This window comes from Barbus barbus (assembly GCF_936440315.1).
Source record: "Barbus barbus genome assembly, chromosome: 12".
NCBI lineage: Eukaryota > Metazoa > Chordata > Actinopteri > Cypriniformes > Cyprinidae > Barbus > Barbus barbus.
Window position 1 is genome coordinate 17,794,484 of NC_136740.1, and position 18,939 is coordinate 17,813,422.

The following is an 18,939-nucleotide window of genomic DNA, read 5'->3' on the forward strand; positions in this document are numbered from 1 at the left end:
GACAGTTGCGTAAACAGCTGCTATGTTAAAACTCTGACCAACTAGCAGTTAGCCCAGGGAGAATCAGCTTTACTTTTCTGATTCGAATGAACCCAGTTTACATTACTTAAGTAACTGTGTTTAAAACGTTGTGACCAGTCTTAACAATTTATGCAACCCCCACTGGTCTTAAATTATTTTTAGGCTGTACATGTGTAAAAGTATGACAGTTAAAGTGTTATTTATCTGAGGTTCTCATGCTTTCCTCTGCACTGAGAGAGATAACAGACAGAGGACTGTTATGGGATTAATTTGCCCAAGACACATTTATAGTAATACCATATTGCACTTATGTAATGTTAAATAGAAAGGCCCCACCTTACATGTAGATTTAGAGAATGGATAAATGGATGAAAAGTCTTGCATAGTCCCATATGTTACTGTCTCTCATATCAGTGAATATGTGGTTGGAATATTTTTGTGTCCGTGGAGGCTGTAGCTTTTCACTTTGATGTTAGAAACTAAATAATAAACAGTTGTTAGCTATGTTATTGGAGGGGACATGGGTTCAAAACAGCGCTGAAAATGTTTTCAGTTTTGATTAAGATACTGGGTCTGGTTTTATCTGCACAGTTCTCAATAACATCATGGGAATTTGTGCTGATCCTCCATGCTTGTTTCAGATGGCTGGTGAGTGCTATGAGAAGACCAATGAACACCTCACATTTAGTAGACTTGTTTAGGGATAAGGCAAAGGAAAGAAGAAGTCACTCTAAAAAATGCTGGGTTAAATACAACCCAGCGCTGGGTAAAATACGGACGAACCCAGCGGTTGGGATACTGCCCAGAGGGTTGAGTTAAACATTTAACCCAACTGTTGGTTGAAAACAACCCAGCATGTGTTCTGTCCAATATTTACCCAGCACTGGGTTGTTTTTAACCCAGCATTTTCTATAGAGTAGTTTATTTGAAACTTGAAAGAAAAATGTAGTACAAAAGTACAATTTTTATATATATATTTGAATTCTCACAAGATGTTCATTCAATGAATAATTAATATACTGTTCATTTTTTTCATAAGCCATTTCATTATATATATAAAACCGAGGATTATTTAAAAAGTCACTTCAAGCCCTGCATAACAAATGGCATATAAACAGTATTGCCGTGTGCATATTTTGTCATAAGATGAGGAAAGAGTCACATGACGGTTTTCGTTACCCCACCCATTCTTATCAGTTTATCTTAGTCAGAAAGAGCGGGTAACATCAAATTAAATACTGTAAATAATCCATTTATACTGAAGTGATTCCTCCTTGCCTCCTCTTTCTCCAGCCTTGATGGACAAATAAATTCATGTTCATCATGTGATGACTGACCCCCCTCACTCATAACTGTAAACAGCCATGTGTGTGTATTTATGTGTTTGTGTCTGAGAGAGGGGGTCATATCTTTCTAAAACACTCCTAGCACTATCACAAAACGGGACAGTGCAGGAGGGAAGGGCCTCTTATGATGGCTCATACAGACGTGTGCTGCTGCATTATAGAAACGCAGTAACAGGAATGTGATCTAAAGTGCCGTTCTGAAGAGAATTGAACTTTTGCAGCTCATTCCCTGATATCTAAAGTGGAGAAAAGGACGAAGCTGACTGAATTCCACCACCAGAGGAATAAATAGAAGAGAAGAGAACAGTTTGACACATGTTGCAGTGCCGAGTGAATTTCCTGGACGACACCTACTTTGTGTGGGAGCTGGAGGTACCTGAACAAAGACCTTCTCTCTGTATATTGATATTATATTAATATATCTTATGATATCCTAATATCTTATCGTAATAATGAATTAAGCTTTTTTTTTTTTTTACTCAACTGGCAAATGGTTATTTTTTTCAAGTAGAAATCTAATTAATGAGATTTATTCTTATAAGAAAACTATAAATAAATAAGGTATGACAACCAGTCTTATCTTACTCAAGTCAAGTAAATTAATTTTGTTTTAAGAATGTTTAAATATTTTACTGTAAAATATTAAAAGACATTACAATTATAGATATTACCATTAAAACTATCTTTCTCCCACAGAGAAATGCACTGGGACAGGATCTCTTCAACAAAGTTTGTGAACACCTTGACCTGTTGGAGAGGGAGTATTATGGTCTGGTCATGTGGGATTCTCCAAGTACTAGGGTATTTATTTTTTATCAGGCTGACATATGATTCTATAATATTCAATATTTGATAAACAAAAGCTTTTCTTTTTTTTTTAAGTGTAATGATTGTGTTTATTGATTCAGGTATGGCTGGACTGTGCTAAAGAGATCCGAAAACAGATGAAAAGTACGTGATTTTTTAATATATATATACTTTATTAATGTTCTGTAAAGATTCTTGCGTTTTGATATCTGCATCTGTTCCCTATTTGTTGGTTTCAGGTCCAGAAACTGAATTCTTTTTTAACATCAAGTTTTACCCGACTGATCCTTCCATTCTAGCTGAAGACATCACAAGGTACAATAAGACACAAACCATCCAGATATTCAACACTTAACTGCACTCATCTACACTATGTTCTACTTTTGCATTTCACTCTTAAGTTTTGTCTTTGTTCTGTCTGTTTGTGAATGTTTTTTTTCTGTGTTGACTGAACACACTGTTCTGTCTAATTCTCTCAGATATATCATGTGTCTTCAGCTGAGGAAAGATATTCTGATTGGTCGACTGCCCTGTCCATCAGACATCCTGGCTCTGTTGGGTTCATACACAGTTCAGTCAACACTTGGCGATTATGACCCAAATCTCCATAAGAACAACTATGTCAGTGAAATTGTTCTTGCACCCAATCAGAGTGAAGAGTTGGAGGAGAGAATAATGGAGCTGCATTCCACATACAGGTATCTTATACCAACAATCAAACTCATCCATATGTCCTCTAACACATACACAACAACACACATTTAAATCATTTCTTTTATTACACAGATTCATGAGTCCTGCCCAGGCAGATATGCTTTTCCTTGAGAACGCCATGGGGCTCCCCATGTATGGAGTAGACCTGCATCCTGCCAAAGTAATTTCATTTAGTGAACTCAAATTTGGAAAATATTTGGAAAGTGTTCATAGTAGATCATCTCAAAAATGAAAACTCTGGCATCATTTGTTCACCTTTATGTCATTTTTAGCCCATATAATTTTATAGAAAAAAATATATTTTAAAGAATGTTTTGTTCACACAATTAAAATCAATGGGATCCAAAACAACATTAGACTCTTTTTTTCTATAAACTTACAGCTTTCTGTCTTCTGCAGAACAGAAAAGACATTTTTTAAGAAAGTCTTAGCGTTTTTGTCGATACAATGAAAGTCAGTGGAGTCCAGTGTTGTTTTGGGTAAATAAATGATGACAGAATTTTCATTTTTGGGTGTACATCTTTAATATTATGCAATGTTTGATATGTTCATAGGATGTCAATGGTGCAGATGTGATGCTCGGCGTTTGCTCTGAAGGACTAATGGTATATGAGGATGAGATTAAAGCAAACATTTTCCTCTGGCCCAGAGTTCTTAAAATCTCCCACAAACGCAGCACCTTTCTTCTGAAGATGCGTCCTTCCGAGGTATTCATGCACATTCATTTTATTCTCCATAACCAGTTCCTTTATTTTATGCATATGTTAGTGTTGGGTCATGCATTCTGTTCACTCATTTGGTGTAGTGACAAACTCAGGAGTTTTGTCGGGTTGATATGGGTTACATTTTTCCATGTGACCTGATTTAGGAGGATGAGTTTGAGGGTGCCATCAGCTTCAGTTTGGCCAGTTACCGAGCCTGCAAACAGTTGTGGAAATGCTGTGTGGAACATCATAGTTTCTTCAGGTAAGTCCATGTATGTGTATTACAAAACCAAGGCTGTACAAGGTGCAGCATATTTTGTATCATAGGACCATTAGAAACACAAGGGGGCGCTCCAGTCAAATATATGCAAATACAGTATTCGAAAGAATTATACATAGTAAAAACATGCTCATTGAACGTCTTTGGTAAGTTTCAAGTCATAAGACCATACCTCTGAATGTGTTTCTCAGAAATAGACTTCAAGACACAAAAACAAAAAGGCTCCTGACCTTGGGTTCAAGGTTCCGTTACCATGGACACACTCAGACTGAGTGTCTGGAAGCCAGCAGCAACATCACCCGGGCTCCCCCACGATTCACACGTTTTATCATCAAGAGAAAAGGCATCTATCTATCTATCTATCTATCTATCTATCTATCTATCTATCTATCTATCTATCTATCTATCTATCTATCTATCTATCTATCTATCTATCTATCTATCTATCTATCTATCTATCTATCCGACTAACTAATTAAATGCAAGTAGTTGTTTTAGTTGGACAAAGGTAAATGATATATCTGTTTTTAGGAAATGAAATTCTTCATGTTTTAAAACAACCAGTTAGAACAGAGTTGGACGACTGGTTCTTGGTCTATGGTCCAGATAAATGGAACATTTCTACATCAGGTGAGGCATATTAAAATAATTAAAAAGGTAATTAAAATAATTAAAATAATAATCTAAATGAAAAACAATCTGACTGCCTTATAAATATGTGTCATTTTTATGAGCAGAGTATACTAAATAAAAAGGCAGAATTTTTAATTTGCTCTTGCCATTTGACAACAAATACATTTGATCTCGTTAAACACATGCTTTAATTTGTTTTAATTAATAATTCATGTGTTCAAACTTCAAAAATACACAGTCATTTGCATTAAACAATTTTTATTTTTGTCTTTTCCCTTTTCTATCTTTTTGAAAATATTAAAAAATATTTTCTGATGAACTGTAAACATCCTGTACAGATGATGCCATGCTAGAAAGTGAGAAGTTGCAGGAGTGGAAGCATCAGCCAGACGACTGGTGTGTTCTCCTTGACGGCAGCCCATGTAAGTCTTTTTAACGCTACCAAAAGACCGCTGTGTGCATTATAGACGAGCACAGACTCTGATAGATAGATAGATAGATAGATAGATAGATAGATAGATAGATAGATAGATAGATAGATAGATAGATAGATAGATAGATAGATAGATAGATAGATAGATAGATAGATAGATAGATAGATAGACCATGTAAGTCTTTTTAACGCTACCAAAAGACCGCTGTGTGCATTATAGACGAGCACAGACTCTGATAGATAGATAGATAGATAGATAGATAGATAGATAGATAGATAGATAGATAGATAGATAGATAGATAGATAGATAGATAGATAGATAGATAGATAGATAGATAGATAGATAGATAGATAGATAGATGAGACCTGTTGACTCTAATGTTCCATATATTTTGGTATAGGCTTTATGCAGTTTCTGGAGCTTTAACCTAACTTAGGCTTTCTCACTTCACCACATGCCAAAAATTCAAGCCACCACTGGTAAACTTGTTGACATAAGGATAAAAGGGCAAGCTGGGCTGACATTTTCCAAAACATTACTGAAAAAATGTCCAAGTCCCACTGGACTGATGTGCATAAATAAATATTTTAGTTTCCATTAAAACTTGACATTCCCTCAAGGAAAGAGCTGTGACTGGTAATTTTGGTAAATTTTTTTCCAGTTTTACTATTAGGCGTCCAGCAACCCCTTCAGACTGAAGAACAGAGAGAAGATGTGGAGGGGTCAGAGGAAAGGCTCACTGATGAACTTCTTCATATAAAACAATCATATAAAGTTCAGGTCATCCAGGAGGGGTCTGACATTATTGAGAAAGAACTTCCTAGTTTTGAATTAAAACAGGAAATCATGAAACCTCTAAAGAAGACACTAAAGGAAGAAGTACTAGAAGTCAATGGAGAAAGAATACAAAGGGTAGTAGTCACCAAACAGTGGACACAGGAGGTCAACTCTTTGGTGGAAACACAAGAAGATGTAAACAAAAAGATAGAGAGGGTGGAGATGGTGGAGAGATGTGTAATAGTCACTGAAAATAAGACATTGGGATCTGAGGACACTTTTGGGAGACTGGAAATTATGGAACAGAGACTAGAAGAGGTGGACGCTATCAAGCAAAAGCTAGTTGAGGTGGAAGAGCTGAGGTTTGGATTACAGGAAATGGAAAGTTTGGAGCAAAGTTTGCAGCAAGTTGAAAAGGAGGAGCTTCAAGGAGCGGAGACAGATGATTGGTTCATTTTACTAGATCGCAGGCCATTGATGCTCACTGCTACCCCCACAGGTATGTCATGTGATCAGCTGTGCATCTATCACCAGAAATTGTTCATTGCTTTTCATCAAATGGTTGAAATGCTTTAAATTTCAATGTTAACTGAAATGCCTCACATTTTCACATTACATCACATTTTTTTTCAGGAGGAGTTCAAGAAGAGTTGCAACAGATAGTATATATCCCCCAACCAATGAAAAAAGATGACGACTGGTACATTCTATTTGATGTGCTTCCAAAATCCATGGAAATATCACGGTCCCTTCCAGGTATCAATGAAAAACTGTTACCTTTTATTACACGGCTCTCTGAAATACCTTATTCTGATTGGTTTATTGCGTCATCTAGTGGTCAGATATATTATATTTACCATTGTCCAACTAAAATAACTACTTTCATGTATCTCTTATCCGTCGCCGTGATTTTGCCAAGTAAGACATGTTCCTGGATCAACAAAAATATAGACTTAACCCAGTCCCTACCCCTAAACCTAACCCTACCCATAATTTATTCCTGAAATCAGTGGGAAATGATAGCTGATTAACAAGGGTGTAGAAGCGCCTAACCCAGATCATAAGCCTAAAACAGATATTACCTGAAAAGTTATATCTCTATTCTGATTGGTTGATTGTAATGTTGTTCCAGGATCAACAAGGATGTTGATCCAGGAACATGTTGTACTTGGTGAAATCACACTCACCATCTCTTATCACACTGTGGACTCCTGCTTTTTCATAAAAGCTGCTGAATTTGGAAACGCATACTCACATAGTAGGCTCTTTAGGCCCGTTCACACAAAGAAAAAAAAAAGAAAAAATTCAAATGGAGTAATTTTTGTAAAAGAATATTATGATTTACCATATCAAACGCCTTCTGTAAATCAAGAAATACAGCTCCTGCCACTCCACCTTTAACCATTAATGCCTTTAACTTTTCAATAAAATAACAAGTAGCCATTTCTGTTGAATGATTTATCCTAAAGCCAAACTGCATCGGATGTAATTGAAAAGGACTATTATTAAAATGGTCAATAATTTGTTTAGCCAGTTTTTCCAAAACTTTTAATATTGTGGTGAGGACACTAATTCGCCTATAATTGCTGGTTAAATGGGGATCGCCTCCCTTAAATATAGGGGCCACAACCGTCAGCTTCCAAGAGGTAGGGAATCTCGCTTGATCTAATGAACTATTAATGATATGTGTTACAGGGTTAACTATCGAGGAACTCATTTGTTTCAATAAAAGTGTGTCTATACCATAGAGATATTTACCCCTTGAGGACTTAAGAGACATGACTATACCTTTTCAACATCTAACTTAGTTACTGGTCCTAATACTAAAGCTGTCTCGCTAGCATTATTTGTTCGTAAATAAGGTTTTTGTACTTTGAAACTTTGAGCAATTTTATCCTCTGAATCAATAAAATAGTGATTAAAGGCCTGTGCCACATCAGTTGGGCTCTGTGCAATTGTATCATTAATCTTCAATTCAATAGGCCTTGCTTTGATATTATTTTGCCCGGGTAATTTTTTAATCTGTCTCCATATAGTTTTTGAGTTACCATGAGCATTTTCAATAATTATGATAAAATCTGCCTTTGCTTTCCTTAATACTCTTACTACCTTATTTCTTAACATTACAAATTTATTTCTATCATGATCCATCTTTGATCTTGTTGCTAATTTTAAAGCATTATCACATTCCTTCATTATTTTTTTGATATTATCATTCACTCAGGGGAGGGACTGTTTCTTGTACCTAAATTTAATCTTGACTGAAAAATCACTAATTGTAGATTGTAACTTTTCTGTAAAGATTTGACTAGCTATTTCTGAATCAGTATTATGTAATAAATCTTCCCAGTTCATATTTTTTATAATGTACTAGTACTATTTGTTTTTCGTGTTGGACCTTTGACCATTTGAACTAGATTAAAACCATCAGCGATTTGCTTAAGCTTCTTCCTCAGGATTTTGTCTTCCCAATTTAAATTAAAATCACCCATAACAATAACTACTTTCTTAAAATCACACTAACATAATACCTTCTTAAGTTCATCATAAAAGCTATTATTTAAAGCAGGTGCCCGATAAAAAACTATAAGTGAAAACGACATCTGAGATGACAGAATCATATATAAACCTATACATTCTAGATCAATAGGATTTTGCCATAGGATCTCATTACAACGGATAGTGTCTCTCACATAAATCTTAACTCCCCCTCCTTTCATTTCAATTCAATCCTTTCTGTAAACATCATAACCTGAGACATTTAAAGCTGCTGATGGAAAGTTAGAATGGAGCCAGGTTTCCGATAAACAGAGAAAATCTAAATTAGATTCTACTAATATATGATTTATCTGCTCACTTTGGTTTTAAACTTCGTATATTTAGGTGTCCACCTAATATACCGTTTGGTTTTGCATTCGGATCCCAAATGACATTATTCCTTATATATAAGTTGCACCTGTTTCCCTGTGAGTAGCTAAGCAAATGTTCTTCCTGATCGCTCTTTATAATAACACTAGAAACATGCATAAATGGGATTTTAAAATAGTCTACTTCTCAACAAATTTCAATCATTAAAATGGGTTTCTGTTACCAGATGTGAGCAGATTCACTCCTGAAGAAGATCAGGGTGAAGACGAGAAGAGAGAGGTAGAAAGAAAAATACAGCAAGAGCTGGTGAAACCAGAGAAGACAAAAACACAGACAAGAGAGGAGGTGATTCAGAGCAGAGTGAAAACAGAGGAGGTCCAGAAAGAACAACAGGAGCAGGTGACAGTGGATTATAGGAGACTACAGCCAATTGTTCTTGAGCAGAGAGCAGCAGAGACTCAATTAGATAAAGAGGACGACTGGTTTGTCGTTCTGGATGGTTCTCCTAAAAGATCAGGTACACACACTCACACACAACCATAATCACATGCATGTAAAACACACAAATTGGTTTATGCGTGATGGATTGTGATTGTTTCAGTGCCCTCTGTTGAGCTGTATGAGGAGACCAGAGAGGAGGTGATTCAGAGCAGAGTGAGAACAGAGGAGCAAGTGATTGAGGAGATGACCGTGAGCGCGAAAGAACAAATAATAGTACCAGAGAAGAAGAGGACAAGCATCATACAAACCCCACAGTTTCCAGTCATGCCCAGAGACATTGATGACGACTGGTTTCAGCTTTTTAACAAAGTGCCGCATGAGCAGAAGAGTTTCCCATCAGGTGAAGTACTTCTATTTGTATTACAGATTCATTATTAGAGGGCTAAGTCACCCAAAAATTCTGGATTCAGTTATTTTTCCTTGTACCACTGTATGATATATATTTTTGTAAACCTATATTATTTCCTTTTCTATCCATGTAACATAGACGTTTTTCAGAAGAATGTCCAAACTGCACTTTTTTGTAAACAAACATGAAGCGTAACTGGCATTTGAGATCCAAAGCACTGTTGTTAATGCTAAGTAGGGGAAGTTATGAATGTTAATCTTAAAAAAACTTATCTGACCCCCGGTTTCACAGACAAGGCTTAAGGTAGCCCCAGACTAAAATGCATGTTTGAGCGGTCTCAACTGAAAATATCTTCCTCTGACATATCTAAAAATATGTCAGTGACATTGTTCTGTGTCAAGATGAACACCTTAATGTTTTCTTCTAAGGCATTTTTGTAAATGTTGCTTAAATATCTTAATTTAACTAAGTCCTAGTCCTGGCTTAAACTAAGCCCCGTTTGTGAAACCGGGCCTGTAAGTAAGATGATAGGGATGAGCAGATGTTGTAAGTGTAAGTTAAATATTATGTGAGAAATAAAGCAGAAAGTTAATGGATTTTTGCTCTAATGACTTTTACAACTCAAGATTGTTGCTGTGGTGATTTTCATTGATAACGTGTAATTCCTGTCACTCCAGAAATTGATGTTGTGTCTGTGCCTCCTTTGGAGGCTGAAGAAAAGAGAGATGTGGAGAGAAGGAGAAAAGAGGAGGAGCCAATAAAACAACAGGAGCAGATGACAGTGGTTTATAGAAGGCCAGAGCCAGTTATTCTGGAGCAGAAAGCAGCAGAGCCTCAAAGAGACGTGGAGGACGACTGGTTCATCATTTTTTATGTTTCTCCTAATGAATCAGGTGCAAACACTCACACACAACCAAAAATGCACATATGTAAACGTCTAAATCAAAATATTCATCATACATTGTGTTTGTTTCAGTGCCCTCGTCTCCACTACTGCGAGGTCCAGTTGTTGAGCTGTATGAGGAGACCAGAGAGGAGGTCATTCAGAGCAGAGTGAGAACAGAGGAGCAAGTGATTGAGGAGATGACTGTGAGCTCTAAAGAACAAATAATAGTACCAGAGAAGAAGAGGACGAGCATTACACAAGCACCACAGTTTCCAGTTGTTCCCAGAGACATTGATGATGACTGGTTTAAACTTTTTGACAAAGTGCCACATGAGCAGAAGAGTTTCCCATCAGGTACAGAAACAAACACTATCTCAAACATATAGCAACAAAAATACAAATAACTGGAAGAAAACTGGCTCAAAAAACACTTACTAATACTAATTTTAACATTGTATACCATAATATTTAAGAAAGAATATTAAAACAATCGTAATAACTAATGTATTAAAATTGACATATACAACTTTATTGTAAACTGTATAATTAAAATAATGTTTTTACTCAAGACTACTACGAATCATTAATACATGCTTCTCATAAATGCAAGTTTTAATCAAATTAGGGTACACATAATTTCACAAGCTTCTCATGATGCAAACCCCAATGTTTCCTGTGCTTCTTTCAGATGTCAGAGGCAGAGATTATGAGGTCCGTGAACCCATAAAAAACCAGAGAGTGGTGGAGGAGCAGATGAGAGAGAAAAGACTGATCACTGATGAACGCAGAGAGAGAGCTGACATTGTTCCGCAGATGATTCCTGTCGCGGTTCGGGAAGTTGATGATGACTGGTTTGAGCTTTTGGGTGCAGCACCTCCTGAGATGAGGAGCATCCCTTCAGGTGATTACAAGAGCTGCATGTCTGATTTGCTTCAGGTGAAAGACATAGTATAATTAGTAAAACCTTTATATGTTTGATCTATAGTTTCAGTGGCTACTGAAGAGCGCAGGATGAAAGAACAGGAAGACAGAAGAGTGAGACAGGAGCAGATGAGAGTGAGAGAGGAGGAGGAGAAGAAACTAAGAGAACAAGAGAAGCGAAAACAGGAGCTGGAATTAAGAAGAGCTCAACCAGCTGTTACTGTGAAGACAGAAGCACAGCCTCAGATTGAAAAAGAGGACGACTGGTTCATTCTTTTTGATGTTTCACCAAAAGAAACAGGTACGTACACATTTTATATATTTATATTTTTTAAATATACACTACTGTTCAAATGTTTGGGGTCAGTAAGATTTTTTTATGCTCACTAGGGTCAAACATACAGTAAAAACTGTTATATATATATTGGAATACTACAATTGCTCTTTTTTTTACTATTTTAATATAATTTTAAAATGTCATAACTATCATAACTGCAGTCTTATTTTTGTGGAAAAACAATGTAAAATTGTAACAATGTAATTGCCAGTTTGATCAATTTAATGTGTCCTGGCTGAATAATAATAATTATTTTCTTTAAAAAAATAAATCTTACTAAACCCCAAATATTTAGTGATTTTTTTTTTAGAATAAATTTGTCAAGTAGTTGTTTTTTTTTGGTTGAAAATACAAAGTAACAACATACAGTGCCCTCCATAAGTATTGGAACAGTAAAGACAAAATTGCTCTGTTGGCTGTGGAGTCAAGACATTTGCAAATATGATTAAAAGATGAATATGAGACAACTACAGAATGTCACATTTTATTATTAGCTGTTTCAACATATATGTTTTACCAAATAAAAAGTACAGCACTTTTAGAGTTCATCCCACTCATTGATGTAAGCATAAGTATTGGGACAGTTGAACATAAGGCAGATATAAAACATTTAAAGCTATTATTTAGTTGCAGATCCCTTGCGAACAATCACAGCAGTGAGTCTGTGACCCATAGACATCACCAGACTCTTGGTCTTATCCTTTGAAATACTTTTCCCAGCCTTTAATGCAGCCAATTCCAATTGTTGCTTGTTTTGAGGAGTTTCTCCCTTTACTCTCCTCTCCAGCTGGTGAAATTCATGTTCAATCGGATTTAAATCTGGAGATTGACTTGGGCAATCTAAGACTTTCAATTTCTTTGCCCTTATAAATTCCTTGACTGAACTGGCAGGGTGTTTTGGGTCATTGTTCTGATGCAATATGAAGCACTTCCCAATGAATCTGGTGGCATTTTCTTGAATATTGGTAGGCAAGATGGTTTTGTACCCTTCCAAATTCCCTCTGCTACTGTCATCATACATTAAGTCATCAGTAAAGTTGAGAGGGCCTGTTCCAGAGGCCACAACACCACCTCCACCATGCTTTACAGATGAGGCTGTATGCTTTTTTTACATACAGTAAAAAAAATACTTTTTTTTTTTTTTTCTCCACATTTTTGCTTTCCCATCACTTAGATAAAGGTTCATCTTTGTCTCATTGGTCCATAAACAGAGTTCCAAAACTCTTCTGGCTCACCTTTGTGCTTTTTTGCAAACTCTAATCTTGCCTTTCTATTTTTGGTGCTGGTCAGAGGTTTGCATCTTGCTGTGTAGCATCTGTATTTCTGTGTCAAAATCTCCTGAGGACAGTAAATTGTCAGAGCGTCACCCCAGCTTTCTGGAAGTTGTTGGTGATTTTACAGACATGTGTTTTAGGGTTCATTTTCACAGCTTTTATGATTTATTTGTCATCAACTACTGTTGTTTTCTCAGCCGATCAGGTAATTGTTGGTTGCTGGTGTCACTGGTGGTTTCCAAACTCTTGATTTCTCCATGCCCTTTGTTTTTGCTAGAGCTCAAACTGACTTCCTCATTTCTTTTAGAATCCAAATTGCTTGCTTTTCTCTCAAAGTCAGCTCCCTCGTCTTCATCCTGGTTTGTGTGTGTCATCGTCGAATGCAAGATTCAGAATGCAGAAGTAATGGATATAACTGATACGACACATTCCCTTCTTTTAATATCTGAAGAATTAATGCAACAGGACACAGCTGATCACTTAGAAAGGCCTGTGAGGCAACTGTTCCAATACTTATGCTCACATCAGATTGGGGGATGAAACTCCCAAGTGCTGAACTTCTTAGCTGGTAAAACATCTATGTGTTGAATCACCCAATAATAAAATGTGACATTCTGTAGTTTTGTCTCATATGCATCTTTTAATCATATTTGTAAATGTCTTGACTCCACAGCCAACAGAGTAATTTTGTCTTTACTGTTCCAATACTTTTGGGGGACACTGTATAAGTGGGATAGATTACATTATCACACAATTGGCAGTCTTTTTTTTTTGTCAACACATTTTTGTTCTCTACTAATCTCTTTAAAGTTGTTGCAGATGTCCTTAAAGTGGACAGTAGGGCTGAGGAAGAGAAAAGGGGAAGGGAAGAAGAGAGGAGGAAGCAGATAAAAATAGAGGAAAGAACAAAACGACCATCTGTACCAGAGAAAAAACCAGTACAACTGCAGACAGAAGTGGAGGATGACTGGTTCACCCAAATGGGCGTCTCCCGTAAAGATTATGGTATGAATCACAAAAGACATCGGAAATTAATATTCTCTAAGGTCGGTCCATCTGTTACCATGTCTTCCTGAACATTTCTTCCTCTGTCTCTAGTTTCCACTCCTCGACCCACACCTGTTATTTCCCCAGTGGCTCTGCCCAAACTCCACCCACAGATCCTAGCTGGCCAACCACTCACTTCTACTCCGACCGCACAACCTGTGTCCATTACAAAAACCTATCAGGAGAGGACCAAACACATATGGAACATCACACTGGAATCTGAGGTTACAAACACACACATACTGTACTACAAACTGCACAAACACACAAGAGCAATATGTCAAAGTTCCATAAATTTCAATCCTCTAAAATCATCTTTCTCTATATTAGCAATCTGCAAGTGAGTCAGCGCTCATGAGGAAGGTGAGATACTCATTCGTTTCTACAATTATTGTCAAGTCTTATCTTATCCAGAGCATATTAATCCACAGTCTTGTGTTTTTGTAGACAAGGAGAAGTGAAGGAGAAAGCATCTATATTCGTCACAGTATTCTTATGCTGGAGGTGTGTGAAATGTATATTGGTTCTTGCGCTAAGGATTTAAGAAGGCTTGTCTAGTCTAATTAATCCTTCTAAAATATGCTCTTTTTAGGATTTTGATGTGTCCCATGAGATGATTTTGAAGCACTATGCCAGCATTTCTGAACTTAAGCGAGACTTTATGGAGGTCAAGCAAGATTTTGGACCCACTGAATGGGACCGACGTCTCTCATCATACTCACCTACTGCAAAAACTCTGCATGCCAACGAAGAGATACTCGTGAGAATGGGCTTAGTAAGTTACATACATTAACAAACAATCTACATCAGTGGTTCTCAACCAGGGGGCCCCAATAAGTCTTACATTTATTTAAAGTTTAGTCAAATTAACAGAATTCTAAATAAAATGTTAAACACTAAAAGTAGAGATCATGTACAACATTAAACTAATGTTATATTTTGAGTTTTAGTTATAATAGAAGTGCAGGCTGTACAAATCAGCTTACAGTAGATTGGAGGGCCTTTGAATATTGTCTTGGACAAAGGGGGGCCTTGGAGTAGAAAAGGTTGAGAATCACTGATCTACAGTATCTAGATGTGAGTGTAATTTAGGACTGTGTCCAATATCATACAGCTTTATTATTCCACCTTTTAGATTAATACACTCCTGTCTTTAAAGACTTTCCAAGGAATGTTTTTAAACTAAAGAGAAGAGTCTGTGAACCCGTATTGACTGTAAAATCTTCTTTTTCAGACTGAAGATGTAAAAATGGTCTTGTTTCGCCCTCAAGAATTAATATATGTGTGAACTCTAACAGCTTAAACTTGTAATTTCTATGCACGCATGCATATAATCACATTCAAGGATGTGAATATGTTGAAAAAAATGCTTTGCATGTTTTATAGAATATAATTCTGTTTTGCTTTTTTCATATATTTGATCAATCTAATTTAACATTGTTGATAGTACACTTTTCCTTATACACTAGTAATCATGTCCACACACTGTAAAAAAAAAAAAAAAAAAGTTGAGCCAACTTAAAATTTTAAGGTAACCAGCTTCAGCAGATTTTTGAATTCTCTCAACTTATTTTTGTAGGAGATTTTCAACTTTTTGTTGTATAAACTGAAAACAAAAATCTGCTGAAGCTGGTTGCCTTAATTTTAAGCTGGCTCAATTTTTTTGTTTTTACAGTGACCAGTATATCAAAAGTATCACTTAATTTGTGTATAGACCTTGTGTAGACTAAAAAGAATCTAATCTCATGTGGTTTATTTTAACTGCTTACACCTATTCAGTTATATTCAAGAGGAATAAAAGCTGTCATATTTACTGCCAAATTTGAGGTGTGTTTATTTTGAGAATGAATTTAAGAAAAATTAATTTCAGAATCTTTGGAAACAATTCTTATTTTAAGTTAATATATATATTAGAGATGCACCGATGTATCGGCCAACAATCGGTATCGGCCGATAAAAGGGCCGATTATATTCTGTCGATCAAAAGGCGGTGGAAAACTTGTCAGACTGCAACTCATACTGTGAGTGAAGAAAATCTCTTGAATTTAGGGCTGTCAAAATTAACGTGACAATAAGGCATTAACAGTTAAACAAAGCTGCATTAAAGCAGGCTCTATTTGACCAGATGAATCACCCGTAGTTCAAGCCGGCATTGCCAGATCCGCAGTTTTTCTCTATACACCAAACATTTGTACCACGCCTCGCATCCAATAATCACAAAGAGTTCTGAGCTTTCTTACTTCTGATAAGAAACAAACTCTCAGCTTTCAAATCCTGTACATTCTATCAAGAAATACAAACAATAAATGCCGTTTTGACGCTTTTAAATGAGTCGCTATTGCACCTCAGTTCAAGTCTCTTCCAGTTTAATAAGTTATAGCGCAAAATGCACATGAATGTACATCATAAAATGTTGAAAGATACAGTATGACTTACCAAAATGTATCATCTGTCTAATGTAACCGCTCAATCAGTGTTTCAGCCTCAGAAAGATGCCATTAAAACAAATTGTGAACAGTATGTCACTTAACATGGCATTTACCTTAGCAAAGTTATTCCGCTGTTCACGGTTCATTAGTTAGCTTTAAAACAACTTTTTTTACTTAATTATATATGTAGGCTATGTTTAAATAAATCTGGTATTAAGGTATATGAAAAAAGGGAAAGTTTAAGTTTATGGTTACAAAAGTGGTTACCATTCAAAAAAGTTATTTTTCATCATTTATTATTTGTGATTTGAATTTTGTGAACGGGAGTTCCTCTTTTGCTGTGCTATAAGCGGGCTTCGGACGCTTTCACTTTCGCTTTTACTCGAATTCAGTTTAAATATTTTTAAAACAGGTGCTTTTGCATTTAGTTTTGAAACTCTTCCGCCATTGTCTTGTCTTTTTCACCTCACTCTTCTTGTCAGTCAGCTCAACTCACTCTCCTCAAGTGATAAATTAAATCTGATCTGTGATACGCGACTGTTCGTTCGGTGCGCTGTATTGAGCAGCCGCGTTCAGTTTTAATTGTAGTGTCCTCTAACTGAACTAAATTAATTTTATTACTATAAAAAAAATCAAAACGACGTGTGGGACGGTGCCGCGGTGGGCAAGTGATGTAACCGGTGTTGCGGCTTAACACCAGTATCACCGCCAACACCGTCTATCGCAGCAAGCCTAAAAAGTACAACAATAATAAAACAGGAGGCATGGCATATAGGCTACACCAGAAAGTTTAGCAAACACTGAGGAATCAAATAAATAAAGAACATTTAAAGAAAGCCTCCATAGCGTAACGTGAGATAAACCGCAATGACAAAACCAACATGTTCACCTTCTCTGGTTTAAGAAGCAGTCTTTTATTTTACTTTCACTTGAAAATCAAATCATCTATCCTGTCCTCTATCCTTTCCTTAGTATTCGCATAATTTTTGCCGCTGGTGCTGACGCGGCGAGTATAAACCAGGCTCTGCTCCCAAAGAGCACTCATTGAAAGCTCCTCTCTCACTCTCTTCACATGATCAGGAATCTTACTCCTGCTGCACTGTGCGGCGGCCCTGCAGCGCGCGCTTTATGCATGGAGCAGAGCAGACGTTTTGGAGCAGCGCAGACCATGCACTGGAACAAAGGCGAACACGTCAAATTTTTAACTCGCACATAACTAGCGGTATCGGTAATTCTTGAATAGTCGGCTATAGGTATCGTATCAGTGCATCTCTAATATATATATATGCGAATATATGCCTTGCGAATGTATTCGTACACCTTAATTTCTTTCATGTTTTATGTTGCTGCCTTATGTTAACTGCTTTAAATTAGTTGTTTTTTCTACATCAGTCTATACTCCATACACCATATTGACAAAGCAAAAACAAAATTGTCACAACTTTGTAAATTAATTACAAATTTAAAAAAATGAAATAAGTACATTGCATAAGTATTAACTGAATATTTAGCTACCAGCACACTTTACTTTTGGGATGGTACTCTGCAGGTGATGAGCAGAGCTGGTTCCCTTCAAACATGATGCTTAGAATTCAGGTTCATCAGACCAGAGAATCTTGTTTCTCAGAGTCTGAGGGTCCTTTAGGTGCTTTTTTGTAAATTTCAAGTGTGCTTTCTTTTGTCTTCACTGAGGAGAGGATTGAGTTTGGACACACCGCCATAAAGCCCAGATCGGTTGAGTGTTGCAGTGATGTTTGTCCTTCTGTAGATTTCTCCTATCTCCACATATGATCATGGAGCTCAACTAGAGTGACTGTCAGGTTCTTCGTCACCTCTCTAACCAAAGCCCTTTTACATCAATTGCTCAGTTTGGCCAGGAGGCCAGTTCTAAGAAGAATCCTGGTTGTTTCAAACTTCTTCCATTAAGGGTAACAGAGACTACATGCTTCTGTGACCCTTCAATGAAGCAGAATTTTTTTCTGAACTCTTCCTCAGATGTGTGGCTTGACGCAAACCTGTTTCTGAGCTCTACAGACTGTTCTTCTGACCCCAGGGTTTGGTTTTTGCTCTGATATGCATTATCAGCTGTTGGACCTTTTTATTAAGACGTGTGTGCCTTTCCAAATCATGCCCATTCAATTGAATTTGCCACAGGTTACCTTCACTCAAAGTCTAGTAACACCTACAAGCAATATGAATGCTCCTGAGCTAAATTCCAACTGTCCCAGATAAGGGTATGAGTACTTATCCAATGGAATCATTTAAGTTTTTTATTTTTAATAAATTTGCAAAGATAATTTTTTTTTTTTTTTTTGCTTTACCATTATAGTGTATGGAGTGTAGATTAATGTGGAAAAAAGTAATTTAAAGCAGTTTAACATTAGGCAGCAACATAAAACTTGAAAGAAATGAAGGGGTATGAATACTTTTATTTTCAATTATATTATCAAAATATATTTTCCAGTGTCTTAATTTACTCTACAACCAGGGTTGATTGCCCAGCAGCTGCATCACTTCATTAATTGGTATGCATCACTAATTCACTAATAGCGCGACACAACATAAATAATCAACAGAAAGAAAGGGGAGAGCTGCCAGCAGCTAAATTTG

At 36.5% G+C, this 18,939-nt stretch overlaps 1 protein-coding gene across 2 annotated transcripts; it reads left to right on the forward strand.

Moving 5' to 3' along the window:
• Nucleotides 1-1,318: 1,318 nt before the first annotated feature.
• LOC306877681 (uncharacterized protein) lies at nucleotides 1,319-15,713 on the forward strand. 2 transcript variants are annotated; one of them, XM_079429585.1, is made up of 25 exons: nucleotides 1,319-1,739; nucleotides 2,064-2,168; nucleotides 2,276-2,318; nucleotides 2,414-2,489; nucleotides 2,654-2,872; nucleotides 2,961-3,048; nucleotides 3,443-3,595; nucleotides 3,757-3,854; nucleotides 4,064-4,215; nucleotides 4,404-4,502; nucleotides 4,844-4,927; nucleotides 5,602-6,216; nucleotides 6,351-6,473; nucleotides 8,812-9,102; nucleotides 9,187-9,426; nucleotides 10,113-10,328; nucleotides 10,412-10,675; nucleotides 11,010-11,222; nucleotides 11,307-11,543; nucleotides 13,664-13,858; nucleotides 13,952-14,124; nucleotides 14,231-14,263; nucleotides 14,348-14,404; nucleotides 14,493-14,675; nucleotides 15,135-15,713. In XM_079429585.1, exons 1-25 carry the CDS (start codon nucleotides 1,683-1,685, stop codon nucleotides 15,186-15,188), a joined length of 4,068 nt encoding a protein of 1,355 aa, XP_079285711.1. In that variant the 5' UTR covers nucleotides 1,319-1,682; the 3' UTR covers nucleotides 15,189-15,713. The 2 variants fall into 2 exon arrangements, with proteins under 2 accessions (XP_079285711.1, XP_079285712.1); XM_079429586.1 differs by having other exon boundaries at nucleotides 1,396-1,739; nucleotides 13,673-13,858.
• The last annotated feature ends 3,226 nt before the right edge of the window (nucleotides 15,714-18,939 follow it).

Bases quoted from the DNA above. Each gene is read 5' to 3' on its own strand.
- LOC306877681 (XM_079429585.1), top strand. From the start codon at position 1,683: ATGTTGCAGTGCCGAGTGAATTTCCTGGACGACACCTACTTTGTGTGG. The intron at 2,490-2,653 runs GTACAATAAGAC...TAATTCTCTCAG, and splicing joins CTAGCTGAAGACATCACAAG to ATATATCATGTGTCTTCAGC. The intron at 4,928-5,601 runs GTAAGTCTTTTT...ATTTTTTTCCAG, and splicing joins TCTCCTTGACGGCAGCCCAT to TTTTACTATTAGGCGTCCAG.